General features: G+C 34.4%; 1 protein-coding gene across 1 annotated transcript in view; it reads left to right on the forward strand.

The window, feature by feature from the left end:
* C7H8orf34 (chromosome 7 C8orf34 homolog) overlaps positions 1–15901 on the forward strand; it is a 394600-nt gene extending 378699 nt beyond the window's left edge. The window contains 2 exon segments of the mRNA XM_026407762.2: positions 13568–13628; positions 15862–15901. Of these exon segments, the coding sequence (XP_026263547.2) occupies positions 13568–13628; positions 15862–15901 (101 nt within the window).
* Positions 15902–25311: the final 9410 nt, after the last annotated feature.

The raw sequence follows: 25311 nt of genomic DNA on the forward strand, positions 1-25311 counted from the left end.
TGGCAGCAACTTTTCATACCTCTTTAGCAAGTTATTTGACCAGAGCTCAGAAATACAGGAAATTCGGTAGAAGTTAGCACACTCTGCTTTCTACTCTGGTTGGCTTGGTTTTGGATTCTGTATTCATATTACAGGCCCAAAATTAAGAATTTGGATTGGATCTCTTTAACTGAGAAGTAAGTATGCATTCAGAGGAGGAATATTTAAGAAATTGGCAATGAGGCAGTGTTTATACATTTTTTCTCCTAGTATAGATTTCCCTGTAGATTTAGTTCTAATTCTTGGGGGGGGGGGAAAGGTGGTGTTTTGAAATAGATTTCTGCTTTTGTTAAAAGTCTACATCTGGGCTTAACTTCCTAACTAAGGCTGTATTTTGAAAGGACGCTAAGGGATTATTCATTTCTGTATAGCGATATTTAAAGGCAAGATGCTGGATGTATCTGCAGACATGCTTTGTTTGGTTAGATCAATATTTTAAACATGAAAATAAATTTAATATTTACAAATTGGGAAATCCCAAGTTTAAAAAATATCAGATAATATTCTCTTTGCGAAACAAAAGATACAGCAATACCAGGTTTGCATTTCCTCATAACAACACTTAGTGTGAGCTGAGCAGCAGCCTTGGGTGATGAGCACAGGACAGTTTGCCTTGGTTCGTACCAATTGCCAGTCTCCTCCATGTAGTTTGCTTCTCATTTGCACTCACTTCTCCATTTCTTCACTGCTCAGGATAGAAGGTTGTGGCTCCTCAGTCTGATTCAAGTAGTGGATCTTCCCTGTTAGCCAACATTATCTCCCTCTAGCTGCCCAACATTTTTCAATTCACCTTGTCACATTGCCTAAACTAGTATGAAGAGTCAAAATTTGTGTAATGGAAAGAGGAGTGATTTTTTTTTGATTTGGAGGAGACATGTTATAAAATCAGAAAAATAAGTAACAAGTAGAAAATGCCCAAAATTGCATCACTCAAAAATTGTTCATTTTGCTATTTTATCCCCCGGTCATTTTTTAAAGAATTATCATACACCCTCTTTTTCTCTCATAGGCATGTGCACACCTACACACACACACACACACACACACACACACACACACACGATCATATAATAATGTTTGAGGATATATATGCTAAATTGAGTTACATAATAAGGCTTTAACATTATAGTTTAAATATTTTCCACATTGTCAAATATTACTTTATAATATGTTGTGAAAAAATAAGTGCATAGCATTTTATTATCTGTATATACCATGATTTGATGACTTTACTCTTTTTGTGGCTCAGACTGATATTTAAAATTATTTTAAATGAAACTGGAAGGATTATCTTTGCTAATTCATCTTTATAAATACTTACAATAAATATCTTAAGCTTATTAGATTAAACTTGAAAATTCAAATAAAATGAACAACTCTATGAAAAAATACAGTTTGCCAAAACTGACAAAAGAGGAAGTAGAAAATCTGAATAATTTAATTTTAGAAAATTAAATCCATGTTTAAAAATCTTCACATGAGTGCTAGGATTGTGGCTCAGTGACAGAGTGCTTGCCTCACACATATGAGGTGCTGGGTTTGATCCTCAGCACCAGATAAAAATAAATAAATAAGATATTGTGTCCATCTACAACTAAAACAATATTTTTTAAAATTTCACATGAAAAACACTTCAGGATCATATGGCTCTATCACTGAAGTTTTCTAACATACGAAAATAATTTCCATGTTAAACAAAAACTTCCAGAGAATCAAGGAGGAAACATTACCCACATCACTTTATGAGAGTTGCTAATTTTTAATACAATATATAACAAAGGCATTACAAAAAATAAAAGAAAACAACATAGAAAATAAGCCAACTGATTTGTGAACATAGACATAAAAATCCTAAACAAATTGGTACTCAAACAAATACTACCCATATATAAAGGATAATACCTGAAAATGTTGTGTTTATTGCAGAAATGCTATATTTGATTAATTTTTTAAAATTATCAGTGGAATTAACCAGAGTAACATGATAAATAAGAAAAATATCAAAAATGCATAAAATTATTTGATAAAAATTGACATCTATTCATGATTTTAAAAACTAAATGGGTTTGGAACATAAGAATTCATTCATCTTAAAATCTATTTACGAAAAGTCCTCCAGCAAGTATCATACTTGATGCAATATTTAAAAAGCTTCCCCTTTTAGATCAATAACGAGACCAAAACTTCCACTTGAACTAGGAAAATATAAATTAAATTGCTTAAATAATTATTGAAGTCTTGTTACAATATACAGAAAAGCAAGGAGATACTTACCTATAAAAGATAGTGGTTATAGTTTTGCAGATAGTGGTAAGTGGGAGAAGAGCTTCTACCATTGGCAGTGTTCTATTTCTCACCCCAAATGATTAATAATGGATATTTACTTTTTTTAACCAAATTACACTTTTTTTGGTACTTTTTGCATGTATATCCTTTTTCACAATTTTAAAAATAGTGTTGAAATGTTTTTGATTTTCTAATTGTTTATAATAATGTGTTTTGTGTTGCTTATGAACATGGAATAAAAACATTTCTGTGTAGAGAATTTTATTTGGTAGTTCATGAACAGTTCATTCTGTCAAATGACAATTGTTTTCTTCAAAATCATTGATAACATCTTCAGTGGATCTGCAGTGGCACTGAATCTAATTTCTGAAATAGTTGCAATCTAGCGGAAACATTCTCTTTGACTCCATTACAAATCAATTTTGCTCAGCTTTATGAAGCCATTTTTCTCATTTAAAACCAGATGTATTGAAACTTCACAATTAAGAATGAAATTTTCTGTCTTCAAACTTGAAATTGGTTCATATATGTTCATCTTTTAACTTAAAATATTCTTGAGGACTTATACTTGTTCTTGCCAGTTTTGTACTTCTCATAGCCTCTTGGGTAAAAATTATTGCTTAGGTACTACAGAATATGCTTTTATGAATCAAATCAAATACAAGACTCTTAGAGGTATTGTTGAGGAAGTACAATACTATCTTTTACCAGCTAATATATTAAAGCCACATAGAGGGCGGAAAAAAATGGGGTCATGTTTGAGATAATTTGTCTAATAAACTTCAACATTAACCTTCAACTGAGAGACAAACGAGATATTTGCCACATTTTTTTATTGGTGCATTATAATTGCACACATAATGGTGGGATTTTTTTGTTACTTATTTGTACATGAACCTAATATAACAGTATAATTGAGACAAAGCAGATTAAGATGAGGGAAGGAACCCAGCAGAACAAATATCTGGGAATTTACCCTTTTCCATTCCTTCTATCTTAGGTGGGGCTCCTTATTGACAAAACCTACATAGAAGTAGAGGTCTTGGACGTTTCATTGATATAAATCATGAACCTGAACCCAATGTGGCAGAGAGCTGGGTTTTGAAAACAAAGAGTATATTGGGCAGGGAAATAGTAGCTTAAGACAGATGCTTGCCTATCTGATTCTCTTTCTTTCTTCATTTCTGATATTTGGGCTAAAGTTTAAATGTTTTCTCTAGTTCATTTCCCCCGATTTCTATCCTGCATTTATTTTGTTTGTAGAACAAGCTCTGCCTACATGGTTTAAATTATCTGAAGTGTGTTAAGACTTCCTTGATAATCAGCTTATGATTAGTTTTGGACAACTGTTTTGAAGCACCCAATTCTTGAAACAAGCAAACAAACAAAAAGCAACTTATATTCTGTTGTTGGGTATAGTTTTCTTTATATATCTATGATGTGGATTTGGATGATTGTGTTAAGTGCTCCATTTGCTTACTGAATATTTTGGAGAGTATTGTTCTATTCATCACCAAGAGATGAATGTTAAAACCTTCTATTGTGATTATGCATTTGACTATTTTTCTTTGTAGTTATGTTAATTTGTGTTTTTTAAAATTTGAAGTTATGTTATTAGCCTTATACAAATTTAGAAATATATCTTCACGATTAATTGGAACATTGATAATTATGAAATATTCTTTCTTATCCCTTACAATTAGTTCTCATTAAATTGCACATTATGTGACATTATTATGACAGTTTTCTTTTGATTGGTGTTTATGTAGTAGGTTTTTCCATTCTCTAACTTTTCAGAATTTCTATATTCACATATATCAGACACATTTCTTCAAAACAATGTCTAATTAGATTATTTTAAAAAATCAATTGTAACATATATTAAAATTTAACTCATTTATGAATTTATGCGACTTAAGTATTGTTAACGTTAATGTGTTAGTTTTCCATCACTATTACAAAATACCTGAGATAATCCACTTATAAAAAGAAAGATTTATTTTGGCTCACGGTTTTGGAGGTTCCACTTCATGATGAATTGGCCACATTGCTTTTGGGCTTGTGGCAAGGTAGCATCACATCAGGGTGGGTTCCTGTGACAGAGTGAAACCACTCATCTCCTAGCCAAGCAGCAAAAGAGAGGAAAAAGGAGGAGACCAGGGTCCTACAGTCTACTTCATGGTATGCCTCCAGTGATATAAGGACCTTCTCCCACCAGGTCCCACCTCTAAAAGTTCCACCACCTCCTTATAGTGCTACCCTGGGGATTAATCCCTTAGCATATGGGTTAATAGGTGACATTTAACTTCCAAATCATAGAAGGTTGGGTTTAAATTTACCAACTGAGTTTATACCTCATTTCCCCCTCTAAGGTGTGTTACCACCTGCCTCCTTCATTGGAGTATCTTTTTATGATTATTCGTTTATTCTCTATTACCTTAAAGGTTATACACATCTTAAACATTCTTTCATTCTCAATTCTTGAGATTTTAGGTTGTACTATTTACTTAACAAGTCTCATGTTAATTGACCTTTTGTGTTTTTCCCTTAAAACATTTTAACTTCTATATCTCTATTCTGAGTTGTACACAAATGCTGGCACGCATTTCAATTCTCTGTATATTTTAAACACCACAAGGCTTTATTATTCTTGTAATAACAATTGCCAATCTTTGTTTATGTTTTACTCTATTTGTTGCTACTCATGCTTTCCCTGTATCTCTAAGACTGAATTTGGATTTCCTTTCTTTTTGCCTAAAGAACCCCAATTAATTTTTTTCTTAGTTTGTAATTACAGGTGGTACATTATGTTTGTTGAGCATTTATTTATTTCTTCTTTATTCTTGAAGGATGTGTTCATGGAGTATAAATATTAAGAAAGTTTTTTTTTTTTGTTAATTTAGGCAATTTCAAGATAGTCCATCATCTTGAGAAATCAATTGTCAGATTACAGTTACTTCTTCAAATACTTTTGAGATTTTCAAGTCATCTTTTATTTTTGTAGCTTTACTGTGATGAGCCTAACTATGACTAAGCTCAGTTTATTTAACATTAAGTTCTTTGTATTGAGGTTGGGTGATTAATATCTTTGGTAGCTTTGGATTGTTCCCTTATTTTCTCTCATTCTCCTAACTCCCCTTTCTCTCTCTTCATTTATTTGCCTTCTCTTCCATTCAATTATTGCTACATAACTAATCACCCCAAACCTTAGGGGTTTAAACAAAAATCATTTATTTAGTTCACATATCTGTAATTTAAGCATGGCTTAGCAAGGAAGGCTTGTAAATTTTTCATGAAGTGTGAGCTAGAGTGGTGTAATTGGTTTTGAGGATATACTTACAAAATGGTTAACTTACATGTATAAGTAAGTTTTAGTTGTTGGTTAAAAGTCCATTCATGGTAAAAGACCAAAGACTTCGATTTCTCCGATGGTGGATCTTTGCTTATTCACTTCTCCATGAACTATTTGGGCTTTTCATGTTGTTATAGAAGAATTATAAGAATGAGTGTCTCAAAAGACAGAAAGTAGAAAATCTTGCATTTGTTGAAACTTGAACTTGGAAACTCACAGTATTGTTTATGCCATTTGTTGGTCAAGTGGCACCAATAACAGATTAAAGGTCAGTGCATGCAATTCCACCACTTGGAAGAAATTTAAAAAAAATTGGGTGTTACATTTTAAAATTATCATAGCCTCCAGTTATACATATATTAAGACATTTAACTTCATGTAAAATACATCTTTTCACATCCTGTTTTTTTCTTCTGTTCATTTATGACTGTAAGATTCTGAGTATCTTGATTAAATTTCTTTATTATTTCTCTTTTTAACTATATGTTGATTTGTGTTATTGTATTTTTTTGTTTTGTCATTTTTTTGTAGTTCATTTTTAGTACTTTTTAAAAATTTAGATATTATCTTTAATTTTCTCATTGCATCTGTGGTCATCTTATAAAATACTTTTAGGTATTCTCCCAGGATATAAGAATTCATAGTAACTTTTCATGCTTCTAATTGGTACTTCTACATCCTTACCATTGTGGATCCCAACTTCTTTATCCTTTTTCCTCCTAGTTTAGACTGAAGACTTACTTACTCATGACAACAAAACGATAACAACAACAAAAATCAATGTATAGACTATTCTCTCCAGCAACTGCTATAATTTCCTTTTATTTGAACTAGTATAAAAGCTGACTGGCATAGTCTCAAAAGAGCTAGTTGAATATTTGTTATTTGGATCTGGCAAGAAATAGTATTCTGAAGATAAGACATGTGTCTGAGGAAACTACTTGTGTAGGTACAATAGAAAGGGTATATGAAGATAGAATGCTATTATTTATCTCCCTCTTAATGGAGGGGTACTGGAAACCTTCAGGGAAACTATAAATCTACAGGATAGAAACTGTACTGCCTCAGATCCATGCTGTTAGATGAGTAGACACACAACAACATGACAAAACAAGGGAACAAATTGTCCCAAACAAATCAAGATGCTCCAGCAATAGAATCCATTGATACCAGAGTGGAGGAAAATTCAGAGAAAGAGTTTAGAATGTACACAAACTCATCTACAAGGTAAAGGATTATGTAAGGAGTGAAATCAGAAAACACAGGAGGTGAAAGATCACTTCAATAAAGTGATAGAGATTCTGAAAAGAAATCAAGCAGAAACCCTAAAAACGAATGAATCAATAAACAAAAATTCAGTGGAAAGTATGAACAACAGATTAGACCACTTGAAAGACAGAATTTCAGGACGGATTACTTTTAGTCTTGAAAACAAAGCCATTTATGGAGAAAAGATGTTAAAAAATATGTTAAGAAACCATTAACAGAACTTCCAAGAAATATGGTATAACATTTAAAAAAAACAAATTTAAGTTTTATTGAGATATGTGAAGGTGGGGAGATACAAACCAAAGGAATGCAAAATCTCTTCAATGAAATTATATCAGAAAATTTCCCAAACCTAAAGAATGAAATGGAAAATCAAATACTAGAGGCATGAAGGAGCCTAAATATATAAAATTACAACAGACCCACACCAAGTAACATTGTTATAAAATGCCTAACATACAGAGTGCTAGAATTTTAAAGGCTGCCAGAGAAAAACCTCAGATTATGTTTAGGCAGAAACCAATTTGAATCTCATATGATTTCTCACCGACCACCTTCAAAGCTAGGAGGGCTTCGAATAATGTATATCAAACTCTGAAAGAAAATGGATGCTAACCTAGAATACTATACTCAGGAAAATTAAGCTTCAGATTTGAAAATGAAGCAAAAAATATGATTAAGCAAAAGTTACAAAGAATTCACAACTAGAAAGCCTGCACTACAGGACATTCTCAGCAAAACACTTCATGAAGAAGAAATGAAAATCAAAGTGAAAACCAACAAAGAACAACTACACTGAAGGAACTGTCAATCAAAGGAGAAACTAATTCTAATTAAAAACAAGAAATAAACCAAAAGGACTGGGAATGCAAATCCTATCTTGATAATAACTTTGAATGTAAGTGGCCTGAACTCATCAATCAAAAGACAGAGTGGCAGATTGGATTAAAAACCAATGCATAACAATGTGCTGTTTCCAAGAAACTTATTTCATAGGCAAAGACACCCACAGACTGAAGGTGAAAGGATAAGAAAAAAACATGTCAATGATATGGACTCTGTAAACAAGCAGGGGTTTCCATCCTCATATCAGATAAAGTGGATTTCAACCAATATTGATCAGAAGGGACAAAGAAAGACATCTCACACTGCTTAAGGGAATCATACATCAACAAGAGATAGCAATCATAAATATTCATGCCCCCCAAATGGCACATCTATGTACATCAAACAATCCCTTCTCAATTCCAAGAATCAAATCAACCACAACACAATAATACTGGGTGACTTAAGCACACCTTTCTCACTACTATAAATAGTGAGAAAGTTTATTTAGTTCTAAACAAGAACTAAATAAACTATAGAATTAAATAATACAATCAATAACAATCAATAATTTAGACTTAACAGACATATGTAGAGTATTCTGTCCATCAATGTTTGAAAACACACTTTTTTTTTTTTTATCAGCAGCATGTGGATCCTTCTAAAAAATAGCCCATATCTTAGGCCACAAAGCAACTCTTAGCAACTCTGCCTTCTATCAGATCATAATGGAATGAAATTAGAAATCAATGATAAAATAAAAAAATAGAAGCTATGCTAACACCTGGAGAATAAATAATACACTATTGAATGATGAATGGATCGGGGATGAAATAAAAAAAAATAGAGGTAAATGACAATAGTGAAACAACATATCAAAATCTCTGGGATACTATGAAGACAGCTCTTTAAGGGGAAAGTTCATTGTCTCTCAGCAACGGTGAGGGACAAGGCAACTCAGTGAGACCCTGTCTCTAAATAAAAATACAAAATTTGGCTAGGGATGTGGCTCAGTGGTTGAGTGCCCCTGTGTTCAACCCCGGTGCCCTCCCTCCATCCCCCCCCAAAGAAAGAAAGAAAATCTCCAAATAAATATCCTAACATTATATCCCAAAGCCCTAGAAAAAGAGCAAATCAACACCCAAAACAGTAGAAGACAGGAAATAATTAAAATCAAAATTGAAATCAATGAAATTGAAACAAAAGAAACAATTCAAAAAATCAACAAAACAAAAAGTTGATTCTTTGAGAAAATAAACAGAACTGATAAACTCTTGGCCATACTAATGAAGAAAAAGAGAGAGGAAACTCAATTTACTAATATTCATGATGAAAAAAGAAATATCTTGATACTACTGAAATACAGATGATAAGCAGGACCTATTTTGAAAATTTATACTCCAATAAAATAGAAAATCCTGAAAACATCAACAAATTTTTAGAGACTTATGACTTACCCAAGTTGAATCAGGAGGACATACACAATTTAGATAGATCAATTTCAAGCAATGAAATAGAAGATGCCATCAAAAGCCAACCATTGGACCAGACAGATTCTCAGCAGAGTTCTACCAGATATTCAAAGAAGTATTGACACCAATATTCCTTAAATTATTCTATGAAATAGAAAAGGAGGAAACCCTTCCAAACTCATTGTATGAAGCTAGTATCACTGTAATCCCAAAATCAGACAAAGGCACATTAAGGAAAAAAAAAAACTTTAGACCAATATCCCTGATGAACATAGATGTAAAAATTATCAATAAAATTCTGGCAAATCACATACAAAAGCATATTAAAATATAGCATAGCATGATCAAGATCATGATCTCAGAGATACAAGGTTGTTTCAACATACAGATATCAATAAACATAATTCATCACATAAATAGACTTAAAAACAAGAATCATATAATTATCTCAATATATTCAGAAAAAGCATCTGACAAAATATAGCATCTCTTCATGTTCAAAACACTAGAAAAAATAGGGATAGTAGGAACATATTTCATCATTGTAAAAGCAATATATGTGAAACCCAAGGCGGACATCATTCTAAATGGAGAAAAATTGAAAGCACCCCCCCAAAAACTGGAACAAGACAACTTTCACAACTTCTATTCAATGTTGCGCTTGAAATTCTAGCCTTAGCAATTAGACAGAAGATTGAAATTAAAAGAAGAAATCAAACTATCCCTATTTGATGACAACATAATTCTATACTAAGGAGACCCAAAAAATTTTACCAAAAAACTCATATATGAATTCAGTAAAGTAGCAGGATATAAAATTAATACCCATAAATCATTGCATTCCTGTATATCAGTGATAAATCAAATGAAAGAGAAATTAGGAAAACTACTTCATTCACAATAGCCTCATAAACAACAACAACTAGGAATCAATCTATCAAAAGAGGTGAAAGACCTCTACAATGAAAACTACAGAACAAGACCTTAAAGGATGAAAAAATGTACCATGTTCTTGGATAGGCAGAATTAATATTGTCAAAATGATCATACTACCAAAAGCACTACACACATTCAATGCAATTTATTTTAAAATTCCAAATATTGTTCTTCATAGAAATAGAAAAAGCAGTCATGAAATTCACTTGGAAAAGTGAGAGACCCAGAATAACCAAAGCAATCCTTATCAAGAAAAGTGAAACAGGTGTCATCATAATACCGGATCTTCAACTATACTACAGAACAATAGAAACAAAAATGGCATGATTTTGGCACAAAAACAGGTAGGTACATAGACCAATGGTACAGAATAGAAGACATAGAGACAAACCCACATAAATACAGTTATCTCACATTAGACAAAGGAGCTAAAAACATACATTGGAGAAAATATAGCCTCTTCAACAAATGGTGCTGGGAAAACTGGAAACCATATATAGCAAAATGAAATTAAAACCCTATCTCTCAACTGGCACAAAACTCTACTCTAAGTTGATCAAGGACTTAGTCATTAGACCAGAGACCTTACACCTAATAGAAGAAAAAGTAGACCCAAATCTTATGAAGATAGAATGAAAGGTCTAAGCATGGGACTGCAAAAGTATGGCATAATAAATCTTCCTAACTGAAAGAATAGTTAGCATATATTCTAATAGAAGCTTAATTTAGTAATAAATTGGGAAAATTGTCACCAAGTCTAAAATAAAACCACAAAATCTATTTGGAGGATATATTAGGAATTAAAATGTCATTGTCTCATAAATTAAGATTTTTTTGTAAAATTATATGAATATTTAAAGGAGGAGACAATAGAAGAAGATTGGTATTTATTAAATGTTTTTGTTATGCACCTGGTGTAGGTACTATTACTCTGATTTTATAAAGTGTGATTTGTTAAATATTCTTTCCCAAGAATACACAGTAGATACCATTTATATTCTACCTAATAAGTTCCTATGGTCTACTCTGAAATTTTATTACATCTCTAAAAACTAAAAATATATGGGTGGAAGGGATGTGTTTATAGGTAGCATCAAGGGAGGAATTATTTTACTGGGTACTGAAAGAGTATGTATCATAAAGAAAACATTCAAAACAAGAGAAAAAGGAAGAGCAGCATAGAAAGAAACTGAAGCAGTGATACATTTGGATAGGAAATCTGCTTTTAATAGAAACTTCAACTTGATTTAGTTATATTTACACTGTGTTCCAAATTACTATCTACAAGCAAAGTCATCCAGAAAATTAAGGGAGGCATATATGATAAACATAAAAATTAAAATTTTGACATAATAAAATAAATAGCGTTTAGTAATTACATTAAGCATGTTTTCAATCCCATAGTAAGCTATTAAAAGTAGAACAACTGTTCAAAGCACGCTGCCAAGTTTCTTCAAAATGACTTGTTTTGAAATGTTGACTAAATATCACAGAACTGTATATCATCGTTAGTATAATTAAACATTTTTTCAGACCAAAAACATAGCTTTTCTTTTTATTCTGAAACATAAATTACATGTGACTTTCTCCTTCATATTGGGACATGGAGGATTACCCATTTGTTAACATTTAAAATGAGTATTAATGTTTCTACTACTTATATAAGGCTTTTAGTTTATACATTGCTTGTAACTATTTAAGAATCAATCTATTAAGAAAAATTCAGTTTTAGTATTCCTATTTCACATTGTAAGTGTTTAACAAATATTTATTTCATAGATATTTTTGCATTGGCTCTTTACTTAGTAAATATTTAATAAATGATTAAATTCAGTTCAGATTTGTTGAGCCTGAGTCTTCATCTTTGTCTCCTGATTACTCAGGGAGGCCATAACATCTACAAATATACACACATGCACATAATAAGGGGTTTACCAACACACACTACAAAACAGGACATGTTCAGTGATATGTCGTATATTTAACCTGCTATTGCTCTAGAGTACTGGTAGTTCCATCCGGATGGCAATGACCGTGATGCATTAACATAGGATTTACCTCAATCCCTACACACGCATTTGTGATTAATTGTCATAGTTGATTTCTGTTTTTCACAGAAAAAACAGTGGAAACCGTTCCTATAACATAATCCTTAAGAAAAAAAATTGAGTGTTCTAATCTGTATTTCCAAACCTGACACTACTCTCTTACTTGTTTATCTCCTTCTAAAGCTGCTTCATTTATTACATCCTTATGCATGTGAGAAGGAAAGGGCTACCACCAGTGCAGGGAGCCCTACTTCAAAACAGGGATTCATTATCAGGCTGGATGCCCTCACTGCCAAGTCAATATCCAAGGAAGAGCTTTATTATGATAAGTATGAAACAACAGATTAAATCAAATCTTACTCCAATTGAAGCTGCAATTACCAACAGAAGCTTTACAGAATTTCTGAAAATGAGTTTTATATGAAAATCTTTTACCAAATCAAATAATTTTGGTGACAATCAGGTTAAATAGATTTTTTTTATTACTAGGACTTTCGAGGAGTTTTTAATATACTTTTGTGTAGTTTGATTCTCCAAAAAAGCAGATGTAGTAAGTTGTTGTCTAAAATTCTTTGACTAATTAACTATTTGTTTGTAGACCATCTATTTTAGTATCTATGTTCTAGTGTATCTAGAATTAATTTTTGAACATTTGAAATTGCTTATCTCTTTGATCTTCTTAGTTTGTCTGCTGTTACCCTTAATTTGACACTTCTTTTGAACTAGAATATTCATGCCACATTATCCTCTAAGCGCTACTTTTTGCTTCCTTCAAAGTAGCCATCTTTTCTGAATGTTCTTCTGCTGCAGGACTGCATTAAAAGGAATTAAGTTTAGCATGTAATATTATACACACAGCATTATAAATATGGTGTATGTGTGTGTATATATACACTATCTCATGTAAATCATATAGCATCATGATAATGGTAGAATTTATAAATTTTATGATATCACAATATGGAATGTGTAGACATCCAGTATTAAATAAGCTGTGTTGGGGTGCCTGGCTTTCCTGCCAAACCCAAGCTGGGTGTCAGAATCATGGAGGCAAATTAGAGGGTGTCTTCCCACAGTACACATCTATAATAAAAACACTCTCTATATTTAATTTAAAAATCGATAAAAATTTAAATTGAAAATGACAGAATTGTTGAATGAGAACATACATGCTATTAAAGAGTTAATTGTAAATTGCAGTTCCTTGCATATGGTAAGGGGAGTTCTGATATTAATTTCAATGAGCTATCACTAGGAATTTGTGAAACTGGCAGGGAATTGTGTTTGAAACATATTTTATCCTGGTCTGGCATGTTACTTTTTTTTCTTTCATTGTGCAGGTTCTGCTGATCTTCTTTGTGTTCCATGCTCTTCTTGTCCTACCCTGGTCTACTCTGGTATGTTTGTTCAGGGCACTTAATATCAATGTCAGGTAATTGTGGGTGCTATCTACAACTGCTCAAAGTTCGTATTTTTAAAAACCATCCTCCTATTGACTTAATGGGAAAAGATTTTGTGCCAAGGACCCTGCATAATATTCCTCCCTCCCTCCCTCTCTCTCTCTCTCTCTCTCTCTCTCTCTCTGTAGGTCTCATGTCCTCATTTAGTCCATATTCTCCTATGCTGTGATGATGGGATGGGGATTTTAAATCCCTTCTCCTTAACAGGAAAATACATTTTAGATAGAGTTGAGCTGAAATACATACCCCTTGGACTGTGCAGATTGTGAACTCTGTCACCATTAAGTATCTCCTAGAGTTACAGCATCTCAGAGCAGTGTCACATCCATGGACACGAAGCCACCTATGAACTGGATATAAAATCAGCAGTGTCTCTTCTCCACATGTAATAGGACCACAGAATGTAAAAGCTGGAAAGAACTTTCGAATCATCTGCTCCTCTCCTAATCCCACGCTGGTCTCTTCTCTCAGAACACCTACCAAATGGTCATCCAGACTCCACATGAACCTTTGAGTAACGGGGACTTCATTATCTCCCTTAATACTCATTTATCTTTGTTATTCTCTAGATGATCAGTAACCCATTCAGTCTGTATTAGGAATCACCTACAGAAATAATTCCTGCAATGCATCAGGATTTAGCTTTCAGAATCATAGTATATTCATTGCCATGTAATTTTTAGTAAAACATGAAAAAAGTTTTACTATAAAACATGGGAAAAATTTCACAATAAAACATGAAAAGCAAATAAAAAGGGAAACTGATAGTCAAAAAAAAAAAAAACCAAACAGATAGTTGATTGAAAAAATTATACCAATCTATATGATGGAAAACTCTGTTCCAATAGGAAGGATGAAATATACAATAGTTGGATATATACATACATATATATACTTAATCTGATATTAACATATATATTACATATATATGTGCCTTTTAAATAAAAATATTGGGAAAATTTTCCCAATATTTTTTATTAAAAAGGCAAATCATAAGACAAAGTATTAAATATAACTCATTTTTGGTTCTACATGGTAAATAGAAACAAACACATCATAAATTTACAATTCAGGTTAGTGTCTGGATGGTTACAGACAAAATGCCATCTGTGGTTGTCTCGGTGTGGTATGATAATAGTCCTTTGATCATTAATACTATTTTCATATTAAACTTTAATGCTTAAGTTGTAAAATATGTTCAAATTGTTCTAAAATAAATTACTATCTTATTTTGCTCCAAAATCTGAATCATTATAGCCATCTTCTTCATGGTTCTATCTTTTGGGGTTGTAGACAATACTTGCATCACTGTAGGTACACCTTTATACGGTCCTTTCTTCAGTCTTTCAAGTGTTCTTTGTATGATAAATGGGCACACTGTTCTTCAATCCAAGAACTGTCAATCATTGTTGTGATTACATTTAATAAAAGCCTGCCATCCATCCAGCACCATGCCAGAGAATAGCACATCACCATCATGGGTGACACAGCACCTTTTGTGGTTCTCATGGAAATTTATTAAATTGTGAAGAAGACATATAATGAACAATTATTTACACAAAATGCTGATGATTATGGTGACAGTCATTTGGGTGAGATAAGTGCATGAAGCAGAGAATTCTACCTTCAGTAGTAATGGTAAAGGAGTCAGATAAAAGGAGTTCAGTGGGATTGGTTGGTGTAATAATTCATTCCAGATAGGGAAAAATGCAAAAACAGTCCCATTTTCTTTTTCCTTTCTTCCTTACTTTGCTCACTCTCCTCTGCTAGATAATATTTTTTTGAACAAACTGCCATATGCAAAGTATTCTTTCAAGACTTGTGGGTAATTTGGAGATTGATAGTTTTCTTCATAAATGTTTTAAGGTCTAATTGGTGAATCAGAAATATAAAACATAACTATGACAAAGCAGAAAAAGAGCATCAAACATTCTAAAGAAATGGATACTTTCCCTTGCCACCCTCATCTAATTAGGATTTTATATTCGTATACCAGAAGTTTACATACTGAAAGAAAATTATGGTTAATAGAGGTAATACTCTAATGTCAATGTCTTTGTAAATGTTTGTACTGAGTAGAGGAAACCATTAAGATCCCAAGCTTTCTTTTTAATATGTTGCACTACTGACTTAGTCTTAAATACATTCTTTTTAATTTCATTTCTCCTCTACAGGTCTGTGAAACAAGCAGAAGAAGTTACAAGTGGTCCTTAAAGAAATTCTAATTATTCAAATTCTTATGTATAGTCCCAATTTTATTTATTATGTGTAATCATTTACAGAATGGTTATTTTTATAATATCAATAATAAACAATACTATTATAACCAGGGGGTGCCCATGTGTGTAATCAGAGAACACTAATCCCTGCAAAGGAATCTGGGGGTGGTCAGGATACCTGCTACCTGTTGACATGGTTAGTGTCCTGGGTTTAGATTACTTTATACATAGTTATTAATATTTGATATATTAAATATTGCCTGATTCAAATAACTTTGCTTAAAATTTTTCTGTATTTTAACTTGTCTAAGGTTTTCTACTTCTTCTATTTTTATAATATCTTTTCATTTTTTAGATTAATAAAAATTGTACTTACCCATATGTGCCAAGATGTGTTATTTAGATCTGTGGGGAGGTAGCTGGTGTCATCACCGGCTGTACGTGTTGAGCTCGGCAGTATAAGAGGTGCATTCCCCACTACTGCTCCTTCCATTTTTATTTTCCCATCAGAACAAATAATTGATGTTAACTCAATAAAGCAAATCAATACGGAATGAAATGCATGCTATCAAGGCACATGCAATGAAAATTGTTTGAGAATTTTTGCAATTTTGAATTATTATTATTGAATTACTATTCATTTTAAATTTGTATACTTGCTTTTGGAATGTGATATGCATTGATGCTGAATGAATGGATCTAAGTAAATTAATTAAGTATGTCTACTGTCTGTTTTATCTTACTTGTCTCAAACCAAATTTGCTTTCTGGACCATTAAGGCAATAAGGTTGTATTGTTATAAAACTATCTGAATAGCTATCAAATGTTAAAGGCCAGAACATGGCTAATGAATTTAAAAAAAGAGAATTCTGATTGTATGAATTGAGTCATATTCCTAAATATAAATAACATCTATTACAAATAATACAATAAATTTTCTTATATTAACTTTTTCTTGTGTATAGAAACTCAAGAGACCAATTTCCCTGAAAGTTTTTTTTTTAAGTAGAAACAAATGTAAAACTTAGACAACAGTAAATTTTTGAGCAGAAAAATGGGAAGGCAATATGTGTTTAAGGGATCAGAACCTCTTTATTTAAAAATTCTTACTGTGAAGAATATTTCTTCAAAAATGTTCAATTGAGGGACTATGTTCATTGGAAATATTATTTTTATTAGTGGATTTTAACTATACAGAATATCGGGCTTCATTGTGGCATATTCTTACATGCAAATAATATACTTTGACCCTATCCACTCCCTCCCCCCATTAAGAAGTACTCTTCTGTTAAAACATGTCATCCCTAATACCTTTGTTTAAGGTATTTTTCTCCAACAATCACATGGTGGGTTTGATCCTCCTCTTGTCCATGGACCTTTTTCTGAAGATTCTCATTCCATTAAGTGCCACATGAACTTCAAGAATCAGATCCACCAGGATGTCAGATGATAGAATATATATTGCCAAGGATGCTGTCAAAGAGAAACAAAACCAGACCCTAATTAAAGCCATAAGGACAGATCCTAATCAGGAACCAACTATTGTAATAGGGAAGATGGTCCAGTGTGAGCTGAACTCAACTTCAATTTGTGCAGAGTAATAGTAAGCCTTTTAAGGTAAGAATGAGGGAGTAGAGAGGGGGAATATTGGGGATTTGAGCAGAAACAGGGAAGTGGATATTTATAAAAAGTGTGCAAAGGCAAAGGGGTTTAGTTCATGTGGAATTTACCTAGGTGGCTCATTAGTGGTGATCGAAGATCAATTTCCATTCTCCCTCAGGGACTGGGAGACATGCCTGCTGGAAAGAACAGTACATTTTGTTGGCATCCTTGAGCTTTCTTAGGCAGAAATGTAACAGACTTGAACTCATTCATCACTGGGGATGCAACCTCATGCTGCTATAACCTAGATTCGTATTTATTTGTTCAAGACTTGAGGGGCAGGGGTGGATGAATTCACTTGTGTGGACAGCAGGCAGGTTTTACAGTCAGAGACATGAGGCCTAGTAGAGAAAAGGGCTCAGAGGGCACTAAAATGTGGTGAAAGGGAGACTCTTCATTATCTATACTAACTAGGAATCTCTCTCTAACACACACACACACACACACACACACACACACACACTCTTTACATTATAATATCTGTCCTCTAATCTTCATCCATACCCTTAACCACTTTCAGAAGCCAAGACCAAGTGAACAGTTAGATCCTAAATCAGAGTACGTCTGAGGTTGCTTTCTAATCTTTAGTTCCAAATATCACACATTGAACCTGTGTTCCTTGACATGAAACTTGGCTTCCATTACTTGTATAGTTTTAAAAAAACAAACAAACAACAAACAACAACAAAAAAAACCCCAAACAGCTCCAGAGATATAGCAATAGAAGGGCTTGAACCCTCACCGCCCCCCAAAGGGCTTTTTGAGATAATCTTCAGATTTCCCACCCAAAATCACTACTGTGAACAGATGGCTCTGGGCTTTATGTCATACCATAGCCTTTGCATGTGCCTGACTCAACCATGATAGCCTCTGACCTTCTGGACACGGAGGCCAGACCCTTGTCTTCAAGAGTATCACAGTCTAGAGGGGGAAGCATCCATATGAATATATGATTTACCAGGCAGTGATAGAGGCTGGGTTGCTATGGAAAAACCGAAGAGCAGTTGTGAACCTATCTGGTATCTGAACCTGGAAGAGGGGAGTTGTGGAGAGGATAAGAATTCAGAGAGGCTCCTTGGAAGAGATGATGCCTCAGCTGATTCTGTAAAGTTTAGGTGGAGTCAAAAGGCAGGTAGGACAGCCTGAATGGAAGAACAGAGGAACACTGGAAATCCGAGTGGGCAGAGTGTGCACGGAATGAGTGCCTGGTGTTCGTCATGGGAGCACACAGAGTGTCATACGATATGGTAGTTGGTGAGAAATAGGATTGGACAGGGACTTCTTGGGGAAAAATCACAAGTCATCCTGTGGTCTTTAGCTCTGAATGTTCATCAGAGTTGCAGACGCTCAGGCCCCCTGGCTCTGAGATTAGGATTCAGTTGGACTGAATTGGATGGCAATTGGTAATGTTATTTTTATTAGTGGATTTTAACTATACAGAATAATGGGCTTCATTGTGGCATACTCAGACATGCAAATAATATGCTTTGATCCTATTTACTCCCCCCATTAAGTATTTCCGTATTGACTGAAAAGTTCTGGTGAATAACCAAGGATGACAGCCATGGAAGAGAGCCACTGAAGATTTTCAGCAGGGGAGAGTAGAGTGAAGCTGTCAGGTGAAGAGTTAGGTTTAGATGGGTCTGGCAGATGTGAGGAAAATGGTAGAAAACACAGGAAATGGACAAACCTAAAAATGGAGAGACCAATTAGCTGTTTCAGAATTTAAGACAAAAATTCTAAGGGTCTATTTAGGTCTATTAAGGCAAAAAAAATGATAAAAATCCAATTGTGGGTGGAAAATTCCATATCCAAGGAAGCAGAAAAACACCAAAACCTCTGTAAGATATGGCTGCTGTGTAAATGATCACTTCTAGCAGGGGAGGGAAGGCAGTTGCCAAGAGTGCCTCCCAGGACTTGGGCCTGGGAGTAGGGATAGACTTCAGAAGGAAAAGCAGGAGATTCACTGCTAGAGACAAGTTCCTTGAAGATATATTGTTATGGATCTGTCTATAGGCATTTGATCTGAGATATCCAGAGGTACTGGGGCCAAAATGTAGGGCTGAAGATATAGACTTGTCACTCATATGTGTATATAGGGATGTGTGGAAAATATGAAACAGAGCATGGTGACCAAGGACAGCCTCTGCTATGAATGGGTGCTCTCCAAGGAACACCTAAGTTTGGTGACCAGGCAGAAAGAAGACAACAAATATCTGAGAGGATATTGCAACTATCTGAAAATGGACAATGATGACTTTTATGCTGTTTTCATAGTATGTTTTCCTAAGTTAGATTTAAATTTGGTATTTGACACAATGTGAACTAAATTCGTCCTGGAATATACTTCCTTAAGCAATAGGTTGTACTTCTTTTAACTGGAAGGCCAAGAAAATGTTCACTTTGGATGGAGCCTCCAGGGATGGGGCCAACAGGAGCTGTGACTATCCTGATGTGATGCTACTGCACAGTACACTAAGAGAGAGAAAAGAGAAAGGTTTCATAAGCTATTTCTCTACCTCCTTTCTTTAAAACAAGTGGATATCTCTTCCACAGGACTTGGAGAATGTCAAAACCCCCTCCCTATTTCATTTAATGTTCACTCAACACATATTTATCGTAGGCCTCTTAATAGCAGACCCCATAGGTAGACCCATAGGGTCTACTGTTACAGACTCTGGGGATCCAGCAGTAGCAGGATCCCCAGAGTCTTTGCATTCATGGAGTTAGGTGACTAGTGTGGGCGTAACACTTATAGTCAGTTGTAATATATCTTAAGAACAAACTGCAGAATTCTATGGGTCTACTTAGGTCTATTAAGGAAAAATATGGTAAAGATCTAATTGCCTTTGGGGAATTCCAGAAGCAGGGGAACAGATAGAACAAAAAGTCTATGAGGAATAATAATCTACATTATACACAAGGAATCTTGCACTTTGTTTCATTGACAATCTAAAATATTAGGAGGGTTATTCAGATGAAGTTGGAGAAGTTTGATGGGGATTACAGATAGTATTAAAAAGGGACCTAAAAGATATTTTGAGAGAATAGTTTAGAACAAGAGCCGGTGAACAGGACAAACATGGTATATTAGCTGAAGTGGATATTTGAGTGTGTCTGAAACACAGGGGATGTAGTTTTGCTAAGTGAAGCAGATGAGAAATGAGTAGCAGCCAAACCATAAAGGTTGCTGTAAGATATATTACATTAAGAGGGCAAGAGGAAAACACGGAAGAGTTCTGAGCAAGTGAATAGTGAGATTTGCATTTGGGGAAGACAATTTTTAGCATCAGTGTGGAAAACGGTCATAAAGGGATAAGACCGGAGGCAGGGAGAATGATTAGACACTTGCAGTAATAACACTGGAGACCCAGAACTGTATACATAGGGGAGGAATTTAGAGAGTTAATTGATTAAAGGTGGTGAGGAGGAGTCACGGATAATGGTCAGATTTCTGGCCAGGACACCTGGTGGTGAAATATGTTTACAGCGATGGGCAGATGTTCAGTTCAGTTGGGGACATTTTCAAGATTTTGAGCATCAGGAACGTACAGATGACCCAACAAAGCATAATAGAAACAAGGCAATAAATGACATCATCCATTGAGAGTCTGTGCTGTGGAAAGAGGACAGAAGTCTCAAGGACACACCGGCACTTTAGAGGCTGAAAAAGTGATTTCAAGAGTCAAGATTTTTATGTACACTTGACAGAGTGGGTGGCCCACACACGGCTTCTAGGAAGCAGAAGGTCAAAATCCTTGCACTTCAGGGTCCCCGGTTCCTGTAAGCACAGCTGGATTTCAGGAGCGAGACAAGCATGGGCTCATTTGTTGAACAACCTTTAGTAGTTTGGGTTAATGAGGCTGTAGACATTTCCTGTGGGTGGATGGAATAAAAACAACTCTTCTATGGGAATAGGGAGGGGGAATCTAAGGCACTTAGAATTTCCCTTATGTAGGAGGTAAATAAGGCATTGCAAATTGGAGCTCCTTTCAGTCCGTGTGTGATAACCTGTACTATTTCTTTGTAAAACAACGACAAAGGGACCACTGGCATTTTTATAAGGCCTAAGAATTAGTTCTTCTGGTTTATTTCAGGGTAGTTTTTAATTTGCAACATTTTTTAAAATTTAATATCCTTTGTTAGCTGAAACTAATTGAATATAAATTTTTTGATGGGTTCTATGGAAAATAGCCATTGTTAGCTGCTGAAGTCAAAGTCCTATAAGACACTCCTTGGAAGAGAAAGAAGGAGCAGCCACAATCCTCTGTCTTAGGCATGCTGTTCTTCCCTTTTCCTCTACTGAAGACCACAGCTTGCCCACACTGGACATGTTTGTTGGTTTTTCAACTTGTGTTTGGCTCTCTGACCACTTTTCTGCTTGTTTTTGTAAAATTTCTATGGTGGTTTCCTGTCCATTTGGGGACTTTGATGCTTACAGAAACTGTCTCTAGAAAGCCAACAGAAGATCTGATGTCAAATCTCAATGACAAGATGGATTTGAGCATTGGTAGAAGCAATGCTTTGGCAACTGTCCTCACTCTTCTGTCATTTACAATATGCCTGAAGAACCCTGGGTGCTACCTGCAGCCCTCAGGTATCCATATGACCCACTGTCTGAACAATGCATTGGCCACACAGTGATTTTTGCTTACCACATGGCAGGAGGAGTACATGGATTTGAGGTTATGGCAGCACATACGGCTTCTCTTGGGAGATGGCCAAGCTGTGGTTTAAAAATGGAGGCTCTGAAAGCTTGCAAGTAACTGGTAAGCTTCCAGCATAATGTACAGCAGCTATGCCTATAGGGTCCTTTATGAAGGGCAGACATTTGATTGAATGACTTGCCCAAAGTTTAGCTTACCAATGGAGAACTATGATGGTTGTGGAAATTTTATTGTTAGATGTTGCAAATTGTTTTTTTTTTTTCTTTTGGGCAAAGATATTGAGCACATAATAGAAAAACTTTCTCAGAGCATATTCAGTATCACATTATCCGTGGCTTAAATTGGCCTATGGAAATTTGTATTTCAGCAAAGGAAAACAAATAGGTATACAACCTGAGTAAGGTATAAACCAAGATTTTAGTATCTTTTATTTACTCAGTGTTGGGATTCACTATACAACTTAGGTATTTTGGATCTGTGACAAAGTACTGTTACTCAGTTTATCTCATTCTCTTCTTCTTTCTAGGAACATGGATGATTTCCCAGTCCCCTGCATTTAGTTAGGGTACCATGGCTAGTTCTGGCCAAGGGGAAGGGTATATTTGTCATTTCCAGTCTAAGATATTGAGATGACAATATATAAAGATGTTAGGTTCATGGCTGTGTGAAATAGAGCCATACTGACCTGTGTTGGACAGGTAATACAAGTGAGAAATAAATTCAGCCACTAAGGTTAGGGGTTTGTTATTGTATGGCTTGTTTTGAGAAATACAAGCCAAATTCTCTCCATGCCAAGAAAGATGGCTCCCAAAAGTGCGATTCTAGATCATGTTAACACTCCAGAGTTTAGAAAAAGTATACCTCATCAGGGTCATTATAAAGAAAGTGTATCAAAGAAATGTTGAGAAAAGTAGGTCACAACTTGATGAAATCATAAGGTACATTATAGTATTCATTCAAATAAGTCTTACCTTGACTTAGTCTAGATTTCTTATTTAAAATCTCAAAGAATTCAGCACCTGTGTATTTAAAAATCTGTGTGAGATGGGCACAGTATATAATGAAGAATTGTAACTCTTTAGTCTTTCTGCAACTTTGAATTCACACAGCTTTAAAAATCTAAAGATAGTATCTACATTCAGAGAGAAAGTAAGGGAGTTGGCTTCCATGGCGATGAGATTTATCATAATGAAGTAAAAGAGACATGTCCATAGTAAACCCAAGATATAAAATGCATGCAGGTTTTGTGGAACTGATTAGAAAATTTCATAGGCACAACTGATGTGTTTTTAACATCTTATTTTCTGTCTTTGGTTTACTGTGTTCCCCAAACAGAATTGCATGCCTTGGGAAACTATTTTGGAGATGAAGCTATAAAAATAATGGAAAAATGAATTCTACATAAGTGACCTTCACCAATGATAGCCAGATTTAAGCAGATGGTCTAATTAGAAGGAATTCTATAGTCCCACAACAGTTTTGTTGAAAAGGAAAGGCAGAGAGTTTGTTGTACACATGCTGCATTCTTCAGAAGCTGAGTAAATTTAGGTAATATAATTAACCCTTTTGTGTCTCAGTATAGTAATGCTATTGTTATGGCGAGTGAACTCAGCAGAGCTATCAGCCATGTCTTATGCCCATTATCATCTTTGATTCTCATCTCAGTAATAAAAAGCTTGGAGGAGTTTAGTACCACACGCCTCTTCTTGCCATCAGTGTGGACAGAGGCTCAGACCTAGTATGTCTTAGTCCAGGGTTGTTAGTCACCTTACCAGAGAGCTTATTTAGCTATAAATATCCAAGCTTCAGTAAGGTTGCTATAAATGGTTAAATGAGGTGATAGATATATTTAGTATTCTCATTTAGTGAGAGACAGCATCTTTTAGGCTTTATATTGAAATACCGTGTCTTGGGTGGATTAATAACAGAAGTCTATTTCTCACAGTACTGGAGGCTACAGATCTGAGATCAAGGTGTCATATGGTTAGGTTCTGGTGAGGTCCTTCTTCTTGACTTGCAGATGGCTGCCTTCTCACCATGTCCTTTGGCTGAGAGAGAAAGAGCTCTGGTTTCTCGCAGGTTGCAAGAACAGGAATCCCTATCATGGGGTCCCTGCCTCATCACTCATCTAATCCAAAGCCTTATCTTCAGACACCATATACTGGGTATTAGAGCTTCAAGATACGCATTTTGGAGGTGACATACATTCAATGCATAATAGATAAAAAAGTACGAGGAAATGGTAGCGATTACCACTTTGATGGTAGTAGTAGTACTATTGTTACTCAACTACTTAAGAAATGACTATAGAAATGCAGATGCCAGCCTGAAAAACCTACATCTTTAGTATTTTCTGAGAGAAGAATAATTAGACATGAATATTTTAATATGCCTATATCAGAAAATCGGTATTCTGATATAGGCATGTTAAAATTTTTCAAAATAACATGCAGGCCCAACTTAGTAAGGATAGACTTGTGCTTGTCATTTTTCTAACTTAAGTCATTCTCAACTCTAACTGTAACATCTCTTCACTTGGAAGGATTTTTAGAAATATTCAGAGCTGGGATCCAATCCCAGAGAAATTAATCAGAATGTCTATAGTAAAATGTAGGAATGAGTGCTTATGGATCTTCCCAGGTGATTCTTGTGTAGATAGAATTAGAATTCTTATTCTAAGGCTGAGAAAAACAGCTTGAAAAACTATTAACTATTAAAAGATATTTGAAGATTCTATTTGCTTTATAAGCAAAAGTTGAACATACCTACAGTTTTCATTGTGAAGTAGATTTATAGTTATGAATTTTAAATAATCATTTGTGGAGTTATTATTATTTTTTGTTAGTAATATGGATCAAGAACTTCTCCCATATCAACTGCTTCCATAAGGACTTTATGTGTATTTTCTCATCTATTTTTATAGTGGCTGCAAGAGGTAGTGCTTGGGTTGTTTTGATTTTATAGATAAAACAACTGAATCAAGGAGAAATGTGAGTAAAAACTTATTCATGATGATAAAGCAAGTTGCAGGGCATTTCTATGAACCTAGCACCCAGAGAGGTCAGCCCTCATTGTG

This window comes from Urocitellus parryii, chromosome 7 (assembly GCF_045843805.1).
Source record: "Urocitellus parryii isolate mUroPar1 chromosome 7, mUroPar1.hap1, whole genome shotgun sequence".
Lineage (NCBI taxonomy): Eukaryota > Metazoa > Chordata > Mammalia > Rodentia > Sciuridae > Urocitellus > Urocitellus parryii.